Below are 19268 nucleotides of genomic sequence, written 5' to 3'. Positions count from 1 at the left end.
GTGGGGTAATTTGTGCCAAGGGGCAAGTAGTTCCACCCCTGTTATCTAGAAAACCATAGAAGAAGTTGGTCATGTGACCACATATTTTTGAAGAGGCATCCATTTCAATCATCCTGCAAAGAAGGGAGACACATGGCTTGAGAGGTAAGCACATTTAAGTTCAAAAAACCATTTTTTTGCCCTCCAAAGTAAAATGTATTTGATCAAGGTTTTTTGATTGCTGTGTTTGAACAATTTAGACAACTTTGAAAACAGTTCACACATGTTTTAGTGCTTTAGTAAGCTACACTATGAGTCTATACAGTTAGCATGATGCTAGCTCAAAACAGCTGGGGGATGCATTTTTTTCAAAATGGTGGGCTTGGGGTGATTTGTGCCAAAGGGCCTGGGTTAAGTTGTGCCAGTGGTACAACTTACCCCAACTTATGATTATTTACTATATATTACTTTATTGTATTTTATTTTATTTTATTGTATTTTATTGTTATTCCTTTCCTTTCCTTGAAGCAGATCCAGACCCAGGAGAGCCACCTGCCACTCCCGAGCACTTATCAAGTGACAAATCTGGTTCTTCTGCTCACTTGGGTTATGTGTCTCCAGAAGTAATTCTTCCCTTGCCAAAAGCCACAGAAAGAAAAAAAAAAAAGTGTAAGAAAGAAAGTGAAAACAAGAATCGTGACCGACACACCTGAGAAGATGGAGTTGGAGAAGGCTCACAAAGAAAAAGAAGATAAAAAGGCTGAACAGGAAAATAAAAAGAATGAAAGAGAGAAGAAAAGGGCTCTGAAAGCTGCAAATCAAACCAAAACCAAGAAGAAAACAGCTGTGTACAGTAGCTCAGAAGAAAGCTCCACCACCAATGATGAGGCAGAAGATCGCCTGGAGAAGACACACAGCAGAGAAAAGGAACGGGCTGAAAAGAAGAAAAGGAGTGGAAATAAGAAGGGGGCTCTGAAAGGGTCAAAACCAACCAAGCCCAAAAAGAAAGTGCTCTCCAGTAGCTCAGAAGAGAGTGACTTTCCGATTCCATTTAGCGATGCCACTCATTATGAGAGTTCAGATGTCCAGAGTGATGATGATGATGGTGACAAGGATCTGTCTGCTGGTGACTTTGTCATTGTGAAGTTTGCAGGTAAAAAAATCCAAATCCTATAACTATGTTGAATTGGTGGAGAATGTTGAAGGTGACGAGATCAGTGCAAAGTTTCTGAAGCAAAGTTATAAGAGGTCTGTTGATGGAAAGCCCATCTTCACATTTAGAGAGAATGATGAAGGAGTCATCCCTAGAGGTGATGTGCTCAAGAAACTACCCACTCCACAAAAACTTGGTGGTACAGCCAGAAGGGAGTATAAGTTCACATTCCCCTGCAGCATTGACAAGTGGGATGTTCAGTAGTAGGCCGAATCTGTGAAGAGATTCAGATGCAGATGATTTGCAGATGATTAGGTGCTCATTTTGGAATTTTGTTCTGAGTATGTGTTCATGTGGCGCTAGGTCCTGTTTAAGCAAATTGGCCACACCACAAAACTTGGTGGTACAGCCAGAAGGGAACAGAAGTTCATATTTCCCTGCAGCATTGGACAAGTAGGATGTTAGGTGTTCATAGGCCTTGTTATAGAAAAGTGGCCTTTGATGTTGTTAAAACTTTAAATAAACATTAAATAAATAATGTTGTATTGAATTTGTCTTGCTTTTATATAGCATTATTGTTTGTGAGATTAAAATGATCTGTTTTACTTCAATTATCAATGGCACAATTTACCCCAGTGTATTGTCTCTAATGGCACAACTTACCCCGCACCGGGGGCAAGTTGTGCCACAAAACCACTTTTTTTTTCTAAAGCTATATTTCTCAAACAGTTTATTTAAGATCCGAAGTGATTGTTCCCAGGGATGCACAACATCCTAAACTATATGTACATATTTTAGTTAGATGCATTACTGTAATCCCCTTGCTTTAAAGGCACTTTAAGTAAAAATTGGCACTACTTACCCCACTCTCCCTATATATTTAAAAAGTAATTAATTTGATTAAATGTTAAACTTATGTGTAACACCAACACGCTTCTGTGAGAAAAATAAATCCCAGGTTGTGATGAATGAATTCTATCTAATCTAATGTTTTTAATCTGTTAACCTGTTAAACCCTGAGCCTGTCTTTCAGGTCTCAGGCTAGGGAAAAGAGCCATCCTTATGCGACAGTTATTTAGACTTTAAATAAATGCATATATTTATGGTGAGTTTTAGAGGCTTGGATCTCAGTATAATGATATGTACTTGTATGATGCTCCAGGTGTTTGCAGGCTGACAGGTGTGACATTCTGCTTGTTTCTACAAATGATCAAACACACTGCTGTTATTTTTTCCATCAGCTCAGGATGTTAAAGGTCGACACAAACAGTACTGCTAACCTTTATTTGAGTCGAGGGATCAGTTGTGTTTCAGCAATGCTTTTCCTTCTATTCTGTCTCATGACGCCCTCGTATTTATCATGAGACCTCTTGGAGGGTGTCAATCCACATGTTGGGAACCAGTGACTCAAAGCATTAACATGTGTTTTCTCTCTCTCTGTTATCATATTGTTTGTTTGGGGGCGTTGCGGGTTATATTTAAGGATATTTCCATTAGAGCTGGAACATGCACATTGAATAGATTCAAAACAATATACAAATAAATCAAGATGTTTTTTGTATTTAGAAAATGTGACATCATTTAATAAGTTAGTTTTAATTCGTTATTTTATGATTTACATTTGTATTAATTATATTACTTTTTTTATTCACTTTTAAAAGGTATTATTTATTCTTTTTTTTTTGTTTTACAATACTTTAAATCCTACTCTTCTTTAATCTGCTTTTCTCTCATCTCCTTAAATATCCTTATCTCCTCTCCTACATCTATACTCTCCTAACCTTATCCTGTACGGCAATGTACTGTATAACAGTTTTCTCTCCTCTCATCCTTTAATCTCGTTTCCTTGGCTTCTTTCTTCTCTGTGTGTCCTCTCCTGTCATTATATATTCTCCCTGTCCCCTCGCATCTCCTTTAATATTCATCAGAGAAGAAGATCCTGAAGCGAGAAAGAAGAAGAAGAAGAAAAGAAGAAAGAAGAAAAAAGAAGAAAAGAGAAGAAGAAGAAAAGAAGAAGAAGACAAGAACTCCTCCTCCTCCCCTCCCCCTCCCTCCTCCTCCTCCTCCTCCTTGTTATCTCCTTGTCATGTCCTAGTCTTGTTTTCTTTCCTTGGACCCTCTCTTCACATTATTTCCTCAAATGACGCCTCTTCTCTCGTTTATCTCCTTATCTCCGTTCAACTCCTCTCTTCTTTTCCTTTCTCAGTAGGCGGGGCTTAGATTCAGGTCCAGCCCACAGGGGGAAGTGCTCTGATGATCTAGCCGAATTTGGAACGCTGTTTCCCGGCCAGCCTTCCAGCTGTGACTCGCTGATATTTCATCATCTTCCTCTACCCCCTAATCCCAGCAGCAGGGCCCTGTATCCGCGGTTCAAGATGGAGCTCCGGACGATGGTACCCGCTCTGCTCTTCCTCTCTGCCGCCTGTCTGCACTCGGTGTCCGGCGCAGCTTCACGGACAGGACCGAAAGTCACCGAGAAGGTGGGTGATGAGATTTCCCTAGAGACGATGTGTTAGCAATAATGTAAGAACTGAGTCTTGTTGTCTCCCCCCGCTCCGTGTGCAGTGGCGTATTCTTTCGTGCCGCCGGAGCGTGGATAATGACTGAGAGTGAGCACACGCGTGCGCTTACAAACACGCACACACTGAGAGAACTGTGGTCAACTCAGCCGTCTCTCAAATTTGCTTGGTCAAATGAGCAGCTCTTCATTTTTGAGTGCGCGATTAATAGCGTCTTTACGGTGATCGCAGAGAAGCGGCACTGACGCTAGTACAAGAATACAAATAATGCATGTTTTTGTGCTATATTAAGCACAACAAATATAAAAATATGTTTTACCATAAGTTCTTAATACAATTGGTACTGTTGGACTCAGTACTTGTTAGACTACTTCCACAAGTACAATCAAGTACTTTTACTGAGTAGGCTACTTTTTTTAGTAGCCGCTGTCAAACTCCCCTCCCGAGTACAATAATTCATGTATTTGCTATGTTTGATGAGGGATACAATGATTCTTAGCCATAAGTTCTCAGTGAAAGTGGTACTGTTGGACTCAGTACTACTTGGACTACTACCACAAGTACAATCAAGTACTTTTATCGTGTACTTTTTGAGTAATACCCTGTCAAACTCCCCTCCAGAGTACAATAATGTATGTTTTCTGCCATCTTTGATGAGATCAAATTATTTTTAGCCATACATTCTTAATAAAAGTGATACTGTTGGACTCAGTACTTGTTAGACTACTACCACAAGTACAATCAAGTACTTTTACTGTGTACTTTTTTAGTAATACTCTTAACCTTAACAATAAACAATAAACAAATCCAGAATAGGCGGCAGAGTGTGACATGCATTTATTTGACGTAACCTGCGATTATTTTTTTTTAGTTACTATCTGACATCACATACATCGTAGCATAAAAGTTCACAGTTTATTTATAATTAAAAAAATGAAATATATATATTTTTTAATTTGTATAAATGATAAAAAACGTGTTTATTGGGGGAGGGCAGGAATGTCAAATGGGAGGGCCTGGCCCTGGGCATGCAACATTAGAGAATAATATTATTCACACTCACTGTCTAAGGGAAAAGTATTAAATTGTCCTCACAAAATAAAAAATTAACATGTTTTGCCTAAGTAGAAATAGTGATGTGACAAATAAAAGTTATTTATTCAAGATGTCACCAATGAGTCATTATACAGAAACGCACACTTTTCTGTCCCCAGCCTTTGCAGAAAGCATACACTTTAAACATACTTTGTAGTTACATTTAATTTATATATTTGAATAATGTAAAATGTTCTTTGAACAATTACACCTATTTGAGCCAAGAATTGGGCAATATTTGTTTTTAATCAATTATATGAAATTCCAAGTACAAGAAAAGTGCTTGTCCCCAATGTCATGTATTGAGGTTTAGGGGCATATTTAGAGTTTACAAATATATTTCTCTCCAATTTTAAATGCAATAATGTATACACCACTATCACATTTATGAAGTGGATAACATAACAAAATAAAATAGCAACTAAATATTATAAATAATATAATGGAAATAGCTGTCCCCTGGTGTCATGTCACTGGTGTTACCGCTTAACAAAAATCCCTATTCTGAAAAAATCCAAAGACTTGTGACATCACTTCCTACTTCCTACGTCCTACTTCCTGAAGAACTGTGAAGAAAGGTACGTTGTCAGTCTGCTGTCTTTTTTCAAATGTTGGAAATGTTCTCATTTATCTCATAATTTCATACGAGACATTTAGTTAGAGTCACTGGTATGACCTATTTTTTAAGAAGAGAAATGTAAAAAATATATAATACAAATTGATTAAATTACATATTTTAGTGAGTTTAGCATGATTAGCAACATGTGGTTTGAGGTACTGTAGCTACCATTTTGTAAAATACACATTTCATGAAAATGGTCACTGGTGTTACCGTCACTGGTGTTACTGCTCCTCATGGTAACATCAGTGACGACCAGTGGCAGCGCCAGAGATTAACTCTAGGGGAGTGCTGTGGGGTAGCTTGACGTTTCATAGAGGGTGCTCAAACATTACCAGCGCTACAGTTGAATTTTCTACTGCAACACTCCCCACACACACACACAGTGCACCCGCGACTGTTACAATGAAGGCTCGATAATCAGCTCACGGCATATAGGTGTAAGCAGGGCTAAAGAGCGATTTTTACAAGTGGAAAAATGATCAATTTTTCACTTTGCTGTTAGCAAATAAGTTGGTGCTCTAGCTAACAGGAAGTCACTCAAGTGTCACAAAGTAATTTAGCCTATGGGTAGGTCAAAAATCGAATCGGTGCTGGCCATTGGCCTAATCATATCACCTGTGTTGGCTTTATGTTTTTGGTCAAAAATGTGTTAGTTTCACATTTGCATTGATGTAATCAATAATATTTCTAATTTAATTTAATAAAAATTATTATTATTATTTTCGAAAAAAAAAAAAAAAACATTTATTGGGGGTGCTTAGGGGGTGCTTTGGCAATCCTGGGGGGTGCTTCAACACCCCCTAGCTCCCCCCTGGCGCCGCCCCTGGTGACGACCAGTAACACCAGTGACTATCTTGTGTAAATAAGCTTTAGTAAATGCTTTTAAAGAAGTTGTTATGCATAAAGTATAACTCATTAGTACCCATTTCATGATCACAACTTCCTATTGTCATTGTTATTGTTCCTTTTGTCAGGTATGGCTAAATTAACTGCAGCTGAAAAGCAGATAATCTACAGACAGCGCAGGGATGCAGATCCGGAGCGCAGAGCAGCATACCTAGAGCAAAGGAAACGGGGCTATGTCAAAGATATTCAGACAAAATAAAGAAAAAAAAGAAGTGACAAAAGTGCAAGGGAGAAGAGAAGTGAACGCAAGGCATGGCAGGTCCGCCAGGCAAGATGCAGGCAAGATGCAGGCAAAGGCGCAGAGCAGGAGCATTGACCCCCCCATTATCTCCAGATAGATCACCCAGCATTTCAAGGTAGATACGGAACTTGAGATGTTACGAATCCAGTGATCAATAGTAAAATATGTCACAGACCATAGCCTACAAGGATTGGTAACTACTGTACATTACAGGGAAAGGACATCATGCACACCTTCCCATAGTCCCCACAACAGTGATTTTATCCCAACATATAATATATTTACAAGGACACACACCCACCCACCCACCCCCCCCCACACAGCTTTGTATTAGTGAAATATCAGGACTTACCCCTGAAAATGACCCCTGTACAAAATGGGGACGTCCTGATATTGTAGCATCTTTCAGGTTTTCCAGCATTACCAGGACATGTGGTCCTGATATAGTAGGAAAACCAAGTATACACACACACACACACACACACACAAACTTGAGGGTGAAATGAGTGAAAACTATGGTAAAATTATGGTGTAAATAAAACAGTCATGAGCCTTAATGAAACCAATGAAATGAAACCTTTTTAAGCTAATCATTTTGTTTTACAGACAACTACAAGAAGGGAGGAGAGTACGTAGGAAAGATGCTCAAAGAAAGCAAAGGGAAATTCAGAAACTGAAAGATGAGCTCATTGTCTGCAAACGAAAATGTGAAAAATTGAAGAAACGTAACACACGTCTACAGTGTGCTAATTTCAACAGCCCAGGAGCAAAAACACGGGAAATCCTACAAGGTCAGCAAGTCAACCCTCCAGTCAGAAAAACCCTGAAGTTCCACTTTGCTCTTTTGGGAGCGCTGAAACAGAAATATAAGGCATTGAAGGACACCAAATCCAAACAGAATCTTGCACAGCTACTGTCAGAAAAGATGATAAAAAAATACAGATACAGGACATACTGCAAGAAGAGCATTGGCTGTGCGTCTCGAACCTTGAGAACACCAAAACAAGTCCAAGTGGCCAAAACACAGAAGGAGACTGTGAGACAGTTCTATCTCAGGGATGATGTCAGCAGACTGACCACAGGGAAGAAGAACACATTAACCCTCAGGAAGGTTAAGAAACAGAGGAGGCTACTTTGTGATTCCCTGCTTAACCTCCATAAGAAATTTGTAGCAGAGCTCCAACATATTTCTTATGCTTTCTTCTGCCGACAGAGACCATTTTGGGTGGTTACACCCAATGAGAAAGACAGGGAGACATGCCAGTGTAAAACCCATGAGAACTTACAGTTCATGGCTGATAAACTGTACAGACTTGGCATCTCAAACTCCAAAAACCCTGTGGAAATGTCAGACAGCACTGTTTGCAACACCTCCAAGTTATGTGCCTATGGTGAATGTGTGGATTGCAAACAAACTACCTATCCTCTCACCAAATCAACAAATACGGTGGTAACTCTGACACAGTGGTGCCAGGAGAAGGTGGACTACTCCAAACCAGGCGAAGAGACGATGATGAGCACAATCACTGTGAAGAAAGATGTCCCAATACAAGAAGATGAACTTGTGGCACAATTCCAGGACAGGCTCTTCAAGTTTCGGAGACATATATTCAATATCCGATGGCAATACAACGCCTAGAGAAATCTCAGAGAGAACCTGACCGCCAAGGACTGCCTGATCCATATTGATTTTAGTGAGAATTACACAGGTAAATATTCAAACGAGATCCAGTCAGTCCACTTTGGGGGATCGCATCAACAGGTGACCCTCCACACCGGAGTCCTATATCTGAAGGACCTGCCAACCATGCCCTTCTGCACTATCTCCCCCAGCAGAAGGCATGACCCACCAGCTGTATGGGCTCATCTTGACCCCATCCTAGAAATGCTTTCAGATCATCACCCTGGTGTGCAGCACCTTCACCTCTTCAGTGATGGCCCTGCCACCCAGTACAAAAACCGAAAAAACTTCTACATGATTTCCACTGCACCACACCAGATGGTTCTCAAAGATCACATGGAACTTCTTCAAGTCAAGTCATGGGAAGGGTGCACCAGATGGGGTGGGGGGTGCACTGAAGAGAACAGCTGACACCTTGGTTCGCCAGGGTAAGGACATACCTGATGCAAAGAGCTTCTATCAGCAGCTGAAGGAATCGAGCAAGGTGAAGCTCTTTTATGTGAGTGAGGAGGAAGTTGAGAAGAAGGATGAAAGTCTACACCAAGTGCCTCTCTTCACAGTTAAAGGCACCATGAAGATGCATCAGGTCCTTAGCATCTCCCCAGGTATCCTGAAATACAGGGACATTAGCTGCTTCTGCCAGGCTGCTGAGGGGGTGTTTGATTGCTCATGCCACAGTCTACAGGAGGTTTCCCTAGTGGCAACGGAACACGCAGAGAAAGCTCTGGATGTCAGACCAGATGTCATCAAACACCACCACAGTGGGCAGTGGTGTGTTGTGCGATATGATGACCAGCCCTACCGAGGCATAATCCTGGAGGTGGAGGAGCACAATGTTAAAGTAAAGTGCATGCACCGGAACGGCATCAATAGATTCTTCTGGCCAAACCCCAGAGAAGATGTGAACTGGTATGGGGATGATCAGATCATGTGCCTAATCCCAGAGCCGTTGGCAGTAAACAAGCGATCAGTTCAGATTGAACAGGAACTCTGGGAGTTCATCATGGGGCAGCTGGATAACAACTAAGCCCAGGGGCGGCGGGTACTGTAGGCTAGGGAAGGCTAAGCCTTGTTGTCACTGCATCCTGGTAAAATAAAAATATAATGTTTGAGTCTTTGACATTAGCGCTGCTATGCAGCCACCAGTAAACTGTACTACGAAGCCAGTTCAACAGACCCTGGATATGTTTGAGTTATCTTAACTAACCCTAACAAACGAGATCTCGCTAAGCGGTCCTACAACGCTGGTTAACAACTCTGTGAATCAAGCAAGGGTTTCTTTCTCCAGCTGAGAGCGCATTCATGTGAAAGGGGCGGGGTTAGCTACATTTGACTAATCACAAACAGGGACAAGTGTACTGACAGCGCAGCTTCATACTTCATTAATGAAAAGTAAACTAATATTAGACAAATATGAGCTTTAACTATCCATGACTTAAACATATAATCCAGGATATAAGCCACATAGTTGCACCTGCAAGGTGAATATAGAACAACTGGTTAAAAAATAAATAAACTACCGAGTGTTTGAAAGCGTACAACAGTTTTATGATATCACTGCCCCATACGACACGAGTGGATCTGACTTTAATTAGGCTACATTTGAGTTGAGTGTTTCGTCAAGCTAATGTGTTGCTTAAAATAATACTTCTGCATACAGTATGTGACACTGTGAGTGTTGCACGGCCAGATACGGCTCGAGAATCTGACTCAGATAAGGAAATATATGATGATATTATATGATCGATTATCTGATTGATGATGTGATATGAATGATAAGTGCGACACGTCGGCGTATTTCCTTTATCCTGTAATATGACGTGATAGATTTAAACTCCGCACACTGAGCTCTGATTGGTCACTGAGTTGATCTCTTTTCTATACACGCCAGAGGCGGGCAGCGTCAGGTAAAAAAAGTTATTTAGCCTTCCCAAACCTGAGCCTCACGCGCCGCCTATGACTAAGCCTCTGTGGTTACAGACATAAAGAGGACAGTTCCAAGTTAAGTTTCCCCCTTTAGTCCAGCAACATAGTAGTAGTAGCAGCCAATGGCACATGCGCTTGAGAATGTACTTTAATGGACATTTGAGTGGTTTCCTGAGTAGTTTCCTGAGTGTAGAGGAAACTTCTGTGTAGCATGCAGTGGAGTCACCGACTCAGGAAGGAGACACGGGAAGAGTCGGAGCTTTGATGTCAAACCACTGTGATTTATTTGGAGTTGGTACCAGAGTATTCACATCACAAATCCAAGAGTCAGAGGTTCTGACTCCACGGTAGAGTTGCCACGTCAATTCTGGAGAGCCTCTCTCTTGCCAGCCCATCTAACTGGTTTCGCAGAGAGTAAACAACATATTTGAGGAGATAGCCTAAACAGTGTGGGAACACAGAGCTACTTGCCTCGGACACTTATGACCTCGAAGATTTTACCTTGGAGTCCACAAATACAGAGAAGGAAGTGTCCCAGTGTACCCACAACACAGACCATCTGTATCCCAGTATTGACCGGTCACAGAATGGGAACAATAACATTATTGGCTAAGCCGCCTGTGTCCTTAAAGAAGGTAAACAGACATCGAGGTTTGTCCTGTATGTTACTAATTGGCGTCTTATGATAATTATTTCCACAACAGTGAGTAGTTCAAATGTGTTTTTAACTGTTGTTAAAGTTATTTGACTTAATGTCAGTGATAATCTTTGGTTTTGTACTAAATACACCATTTTCTATCTCAAATAAGTAGTTAATATTGAATAAAACAATCTTTAGTGTTCTTTGTGTCACTGGTGTTTTATTGTGTCACTGGTGTTACTGTGTTTTTTTTCGGTCATATGAAATCAAAAGTGTCACATTTGACTTGTAAATGATTTTATATCAATTGACCTTTGCTTCATTCAAGAGTTAGGATTTTAAGGATACTATCATTACATTTGTATGACTGTCCTTCAAATATTGTTATTATTATAGAAAAGATATGATGGTGTTAATAAGCAAACGTCACACAATCACACTTTTCACAAACCTGATTAAAATAAAAAAATACATAATCTCCTAATTGTTTGCATTATCATTATCCTACTGTGCCTCTGACTATATGTGCAGAATAGATTGTGAAAAAAACATTTCTAAAAAGCCTTTAATATTGTTAAAGGTATGAGGTAACACCAGTGACAAAAAGATGGCACAAGCATTCTTTAAGTCAAAGTACTTTTATTTTTTTAATCATTAAGCTCTCATTTATGTAGATTCATAAAGTCAAAGGGTTAACCAATATTGTAACTTAAGTTTAAATGTAGGAAAATTAACTACATTTTAAGACATGTTGCTATTCCAAAAGTGTGCGTTTCTGTAGAATGACACAAAAGTATAAAAATATACTAAAAGAGCCAAAAGTAATTTTCATGCAAAGGGAACTTTAGATTTAGCTGGTTAGCTAATGAGTTCCAACCCGGGATTTATAAAAGTGTTATTGATTTAATTTTATCATAATTTATTTGTTTATTATATTTCTTGGTTATTAATCACAAATATCACATACATGCACCCGTTATGTAAGTATTGAAGTTTAAGTACAAAGTAGCAGGAATACCTACAAGTACCTTAAAATGTTTACATAAGTACAGTATTTAATCAAATGTGCTTTCCGTTGTCTAATTTGCAGATTAATGTTACTAAGTAAAACATTTGCATATTTAACATTTATTTTTAAATGTCAGAGTAGACAAAATCAACAAAAACATTTCAATGTTTTTCCTTATTGATTGATATGACCTCTGATTAATTGACAGCCGTGTGTGTGTGTGTGTGTGTGTGTGTGTGTGTGTGTGTGTGTGTGTGTGTGTGTGTGTGTGTGTGTGTGTGTGTGTGTGTGTGTGTGTGTGTGTGTGTGTGTGTGTGTGTGTGTGTGTGTGTGTGTGTGTGTGTGTGTGTGTGTCCAGGTGTTTTTTGATATTACAGTCGGAGGTCATGAGGTGGGGCGGATCGTCATCGGCCTTTTTGGGGAGGTCGTCCCACTCACTGTCAATAACTTTGTCGCCCTAGCAACCGGAGAGGTAGGCGTGCAGACACACACGCATACACACACATAACTGTTTCATATATTCCATTGCAATATTTTAGACAAGTTCTCAACTTGTCATTTTTGTTTATGCAGCATATATATTTAATTCTAAACTCTGTGAAATATCTAAGTATGTTACTATACATAGATTTCACTCAAAAAGCCTTTGACATGAAAAAAGAGTAAACCTCTGAACCAAATTTCAGTTTTGTGTTAACTTCTTCTTGCTGTTGAGTCTGGTGTGTAGTGTGCTGTGATGTTCCTACTTTCTGTGAATGTGTGTTGGTCATTGTGTTTGTCTTGCGTGTCTCTGCAGAAAGGCTATGGCTACAAAGAGACAAAGTTCCATAGAGTCATCAAGGACTTCATGATCCAGGGAGGAGACTTCACAGCTGGAGATGGAACTGGAGGTGAGACTCAAAGTGACTTCTTAAAGAGGCCTTTCCCTTTCCTGTAGTATGTTATATAGGTTTTTGTGCATGTAAATAGTCTGCAAAGGCAAAAATCCCAAAGTTCCCTTCAGAGGGTGTTTCTCTCCCACACACTCCCTCCCCTGCCTGAAACGCCTCTATTGGATTCCTTTGTTTATATACGTAACATAATTACATCATTATGTAACAGTCATGCTTCCATTTGTTAGCGCTCCAACACATTGTACATTATAGGCTAAAGCCCCTGTCACACTGTCCCGAAATGTACACCCGATAGACACACGAGAAAGGAAATGTTCAAATTCGGCTGTGATCGTAGCAACATCGGGCCATTCGTGAGGGCATCTTAAGCCATCGTATGACCGCCGGTGGAGTTTCTCAGGCTCCGGCAGCAACTTCGTGAGCGGCAACTTCGTAAGGCACTCGTGAGGGCATCTTGTCAAATCGTGTCATCTTCGTATTATCATCGGTGCATTCACCCTCACTCTGATCGGGGCGAATGCCCGATGGCACCGATGATAACAAGATGCCCTCACGATGGCCTTACGAAGGGCACAATTGACACACGAATTCAACACGAAAATGAACCTTCGTAAGGTCCTTCGGCAATTTTTTGGCATGCCAAAGATTATGCCACCGCTCACGAAGTTGCTGCCGGAGCCTGAGAAACTCCACCGGCAGTCATACGATGGCTTAAGATGCCCTCACGAATGGCCCGATGTTGCTACGATCACAGCCGAATTTGAACATTTCCTTTATCGTGTGTCCATCGGGTTGTTTTATTGCACAACAAAATCATGTAAACATATTATGTAAATAACCCAGTTTGTGTTCTGTGAAACTAAAAAGGATATAATATATTATTTTGAAGGAGAGTTGACAGGAAGTTGTTGTTGCTATGGAAACAACATTACGGAGAAAACGTAATATTTTCTACATATAAAGACGGATAAAGTAAAGAACAAAGTCTGAAGATATCAGTACAGTATCATAGTACTGTAACATAATTGTTTTTGGTACTTTCATTGCAGTTGTATGTCTTAAATGTAATGTAAATGTTGCCTTCGTGTGTGGTTCGGAGCCATCTTCGTGCGAAATTCACAATTCCATATTCGTGTGTCCATCGGGTGTCAATTTCGGGACAGTGACAGGGGCTTAAGGGGCGGGACATCTCTCAGCGGTTGACCAATCACAACAGAGCCAACTAGCTACAGTTGTATATATTTGAACCTTTTTTCTAACGTCACACAGGCCAAGGAGCCAATATTATGTTGTTTTACATTTTCATGCAATATTTAACACCACCTGAACTTGACAAATCTTTTTCCCTCCAGGTCACAGCATCTACGGAACAACTTTTGCCGATGAAAACTTCAAACTGAAGCATTTGGGAACAGGCTGGGTGAGCTAACAGTTTATGACCTCAATATTTAGTAATAACACACTTTTTGTAAAGTCTAGGGTTCATACACTTTTTCACCAATGATTTTCAATTACTTTTCCATGACTTCTCCATGACCTTTACCTAATTTTCCATGACCAAAAAAATTACTCTTTCTCAGCGGTACCACTGAAAATGGTTTATTTGAACATAGAACAGGAAAATAATGTCTGAAACATGTTGTGCCTATCTAAAACAAATCCAATAGTAGGCTTACTAGCTTCTACACGCTAAAGCAACTAAAATCTCTCACCAGCAAAATACCTCAACAGTTAAATGCCATTTTACGTTTCATTACTATACGATACAGTATGTATTATCATTATAGTATTACTATTTCGGCGATTAGATCAAATATAAATTATATTTGATTAGGGGTGTAACAGTTCACAGAATTCACGGTTCGGTACGTACCTCGGTTTGGGGGTCACGGTTCGGTACGGGTTCGGTACAACAAGAAAAAGCAAAAAAAAAGTCCCAAATGCATAATTCCAGGTTTGTTGTTATCTATTTTTGAACAGTAGTGCAAGTTTCAGTTTAAAAATAAGGAACTCTAACATTTTGAATAATTAACTGTATTACACTGTTAAAAACAAACCACAAACAGTACCACACACACTCAGATGCCCAGATTATCTATAATGGCTGATGTCAAACAAAAAGGTTCAATAAGCTGTAAAACTAAAAAGAATGTCTTGAAAATATCACATCATAAATAATAAGAAAGTGTTTCAAGAGAGCATAGCCGTTGAAATATATATGTCAATAGCTTCCGTTATTTATTTTGGTCTCTCAGCTTTCATGTCTATTGGCTTCTTAAAAACAGCGGGAATCAGCTGTTGAACTGTCTTTTGCCGGGCTCCGGTGATTGGCAAATCTGGGTGATGCCTTCTGATATGATGTATCATGTTTAGCATACCGCACCGCTGTCTAACAACGCCGACACACCGTCCTCGTCCGATCCACACTCGCACTCCATCGTTATTGTAGTCCACAGGGAACCCGAAATGTTCCCACACAGCTGATATAAAAGAAGGAGGTGGGTTCTAGCTCCTGTGTGTTATCTGAAATCGCCATACTAACTTTTCTTCTTCTTGTATTTTGTTTGTTTGTCCCGTGACGGTACGGGACGAATACGGATACCGTTACACTCCTATATTTGATGCAACTTTAGTTACATTTCAATGACTTTTCCAAAACTTTGGGAAAAATATTGTTTTCCATAACTTTTCCAGGGCCTGGAATTAGCATTTTGAATTTCCATGACTTTTCCAGGTTTTGAATGGCCGTAAGAACCCTGAAAGTCATTTGTTTATGGGAGGTATGGCTTGGTGATTTAAACATAATGTGTCAAAACAATGATGATGTGTATGGAATTGAACATTTTGTGGGTGTGTGTGTTTATGTACCAGGTGAGTATGGCGAACGCGGGTCCAGACACCAACGGATCGCAGTTCTTCATCCTGGCTACTAAAGCACCGTGGCTGGACGGGAAACACGTGGTTTTTGGCAAAGTCCTGGACGGGATGGTGGGTGGCACCTCTAACTCTTTTCATAAATTGGCTGCATGCAATCTGAAAAGGTGGTTGGCTGCATGCAATCTGAAAAGGATTTGGATAAACAATTTTTTTTTAGAAATACATGATTCTCACAGAAAAGCATCAAAGCTAATTAAATATGAAGATCTTATACAATATGATCCATTGCTGTAGATAAATAAACTGAACTACAACCTACTTTTCATATTTTAAGTACATTTTGCTGATAAGACTTTCGTACTTTTAATAAGTTAGTGTTGCTTTAGTACTTTTAAGTAAAGGATTAAAATACTTCTTTCAATACTACTTCTTGTACAATATCCAGATTAGATAAGCAGCATCAGATGTATTGAAATCAAAATAAAACCCTTCCTTTATCTGTTTTTAGAAAAGTTTATCTTAAGGATAAAGAGAACCAGAACAAAGAATAAAATGGTCAAGTTTTTAAATGTTAGCAGAACAATGCAATCGATCGTGTGCAGTTATGGAGAAATACTGCATGCTGCATATTACGGGAAACTCCTATAAAATACTTCCTGACGACCTATAAATATATCTCTATTGAGTGTTTCTAACCTGCTTCTGTCCGTCTACTCCGGCAGTCTGTAGTTCACACCATCGAGCTCCAGGACACCAACGACAGGAACCTGCCGTACACCGAGTGTGTGGTCGTCAACAGCGGCAGGATCCCCGTCAAAGAGCCCTTCGTGGTGGAGGTGGAGGGCTGGTAGACAGCACTGTGAGACAGTTAACTACAAGGACAGAATGTGATTATTATAAACTGGTGATCAATCACATGTCCAGATTGCTAAATGAACATGTTGACATTATAAGTTTTGCATGCTAAGGTTCTAACACCAACAAGCTATGTATCAGAAATGATATTATTTAAACCCTGAAAACATATGATCAAAAAAGCATGAGCAAAGCTTATAAGCTGACAGAGCATTCAATTCAAATTTGAGTTGGTAACAAAAAACAAGCTATTGAGCATTTTACACTGAATGCTATTATGTTACCATGCTAACAAGCTAACATATGACATCTAATCCAGGCTAAATGTTACATGCTAAACGTTAGCATGTAAAATATATAGCTGTATCAAGCTAACAATAGGCTGGCTAATGCTAGCTTGCAATCAAACACTTGTTTTTGTTACAATAATCTCAATTTGAGACTGATTTCTACAGAGATAATATAAGTTACAGATGTATTAATTTTGTTATAACATATCACACTGTGATGTCAAACAATTGTCTGTGAAGGGAGGAACGATTTATATATAAACATTCTAAAAGTAATTGAGGTTAAATGACACAAAATGACTCGAAGGAAAACAATCTTTGGTTGCCTTATTATATCTTCAAAATTGCCAACTCAAACTAAAACTAGTTTTGAAAAGAATTAGCCTTGAGGTGTGATTTTAGGGGAAATACACTCTAATGGAAATAGAAAATCATATAACTAAGAGCAAAAATCCACATGAGCCAATTTTGCTCCGGATTTACTTTTTTTTTAAGTAAATGGATTTTTTGGGCTATTCATTTTTATTTACCTGTGTAATAGGACCCCTGATATATAAGCATTCCAATTCAACCACAACAAATTTGATGATATGAGGTTTTCAGTCAATAATGACACACTATATGCAGAGAGGAGTAGTCCATATTCATCGGGTTCACTGTGGTTCATGTTTAATACGTTAGCATACTTGCATATTCAGTAGATGGTGCCAGATAGACCATCTACAATCTTAATAATGAAATGTGACCTCAAACATGACCAACATCATGGAAACTTGCACTTAAATACAGTATGTAGCTCCTCTTTAATCTCCAAATGTGCTTGCACTTTATATGCATCATATCAAAGTATATTAAATTAAATTGCTGTTCACAAACATATGCAAAAAACTAACTTTGTAGCAAGTACTCAATCTTGCAATACTTTTTTTTGTATCTTTCCATCATTGAACATACAGAGGTCCTTTTTATGTTTTTATTTTATTGAGATCTTCCTGATGCATTATCCACCATATCATGTTTGCAAAAACTACAGCACAAACTGCACAGGAAAGAAAATGTTCAAAAGGTGTCAAAGTAGTGATTAATATATAGTAGCTGTCCTCTCAATGATTTTAAAGGTTGTTCTTTGTGTGTTGTTGCTGACTTATTTAGACTTTTTTTTGGATGTTACATCTATTTTCCCTTTTCTCATTATCGTGGGGTTTAACTGGTTACAGTGATTATTGTGATGTCAATTCAACCAAAACTGTCGCTGTAGCATTATAATCTAGCAAAGTCCTGAAGGTTACTCCTCATATTAATCAAGTAAATGTAGCATTTTAAATGTCTTCAACAAACATATCAGCAGTTCTGTTTTCATTATTTATGAACCACAGAAGCAGAGTGCCAACAGGTGTGTTTTCTACAATAAACAATATGCTGTTGCAAAAAACAGGATGTGTATTTGATGTTATTTTGGTGTCCGTGTTCTTCCGTGTTTGTGTTTTTTGGCTGTGAAATGGTTTAAAACAGCATCCAGGTAATCTTTGAGAACTCGTAAATGCCTTTTTTATTCGTGAAATTCCAAAACAAAGGTTCACACTTTTGGTATATTCAATACATTTGATCAGTTAGGTTTTCTTTGTTCACACTGTAATGATGAAAGTTTACTTAGGAAATACACATGACTAACATCCTGTCACTACCTACACTGAAAAAACTGTAATGTTGACTTTAATTACATGTATTATGTTGTGACGAAGGTAACTTTGTCACTGAGGGCTTCGGGCCTTGCATATGCGCACATGTTTATACAGTTTATACTATTTATTGATGTAGTGTTTATTGTATTTTATTTTGAAATGTGTTCCCCTTTCCCCATGTCTGTTGCCATTGATTGTGTGCACCTGGTGCTCTGTGGTGTCTCCTCCCCCCTCACCTGTGTCCTGTTGGGTTGATTGGGTTGGGCATTTAGGCTCTGGGGTTTTGCTGTTTGGGAGAGAGTGTGTGTGAGATCCTTGTGGCTGCAGGCTGTGGTCAGGGAGAAACAGCAGGATTGAGGCTGTGTGTCATGTGTTCCTGACTTAATAAATGCCCACACCGGGTTGTATTTTGGACGTTCTGCCTCTGCCTCCTTGCTTGGTCGGGCCGCTCAATTGTCAGCTTCACATATGTCAACAGATTTCACATAACTGTATTAGGTTAGTTGAAAGCAATAGTATTACGTTTAAATCAACAATATTAGGTTTCACTTAATACAATTGCTTTTAACTTCAAATTCAAAGGAATCTGTTAAGTGCATAGAGTTAACTTTGAACCAACACCGGGACAGCAATCTCCAGTGCCTTTCCGAAATAAAAGGACATTAATGATGTGGATAGCAGACAGGTTCACTGCATAATATTAACTCAATAATAGTAAATAATAAATAAATGTCGGAAAAAAATGGGAGACGATTTTATCTTGTGTTGTTTATCATAGGGGAACATTACCAACGTGATATCTGATATACCTCATGATGTCCTTTAAGACCCTATCACAATTGTTTGCCAAAGCTAACCCTCATGTTGGTGGTGTAAGGCAGGTCATAAAAGACTCAAGTT

At 39.1% G+C, this 19268-nt stretch overlaps 1 protein-coding gene and 1 long non-coding RNA gene across 2 annotated transcripts; both read left to right on the top strand.

Annotated features, from left to right (window-relative positions):
• On the top strand, positions 1-1679 carry LOC117555394. The gene is made up of 2 exons (XR_004570393.1): positions 1-144; positions 508-1679. It is a non-coding gene; the product is annotated as an uncharacterized LOC117555394 (long non-coding RNA).
• Positions 1680-3229: 1550 nt separating this feature from the next.
• LOC117555395 (peptidyl-prolyl cis-trans isomerase C) lies at positions 3230-18120 on the top strand. Its single transcript, XM_034230299.1, has 6 exons — positions 3230-3612; positions 12130-12243; positions 12568-12661; positions 14017-14084; positions 15536-15652; positions 16264-18120. Exons 1-6 carry the CDS (start codon positions 3508-3510, stop codon positions 16390-16392), a joined length of 627 nt encoding a protein of 208 aa, XP_034086190.1. The 5' UTR covers positions 3230-3507; the 3' UTR covers positions 16393-18120.
• Positions 18121-19268: the final 1148 nt, after the last annotated feature.

The sequence above is a fragment of the Gymnodraco acuticeps genome, unplaced genomic scaffold, assembly GCF_902827175.1.
Source record: "Gymnodraco acuticeps unplaced genomic scaffold, fGymAcu1.1, whole genome shotgun sequence".
Lineage (NCBI taxonomy): Eukaryota > Metazoa > Chordata > Actinopteri > Perciformes > Bathydraconidae > Gymnodraco > Gymnodraco acuticeps.
Note: the sequence above shows the minus strand (reverse complement) of the source record. Positions and strands in the feature narration are given on the sequence as shown.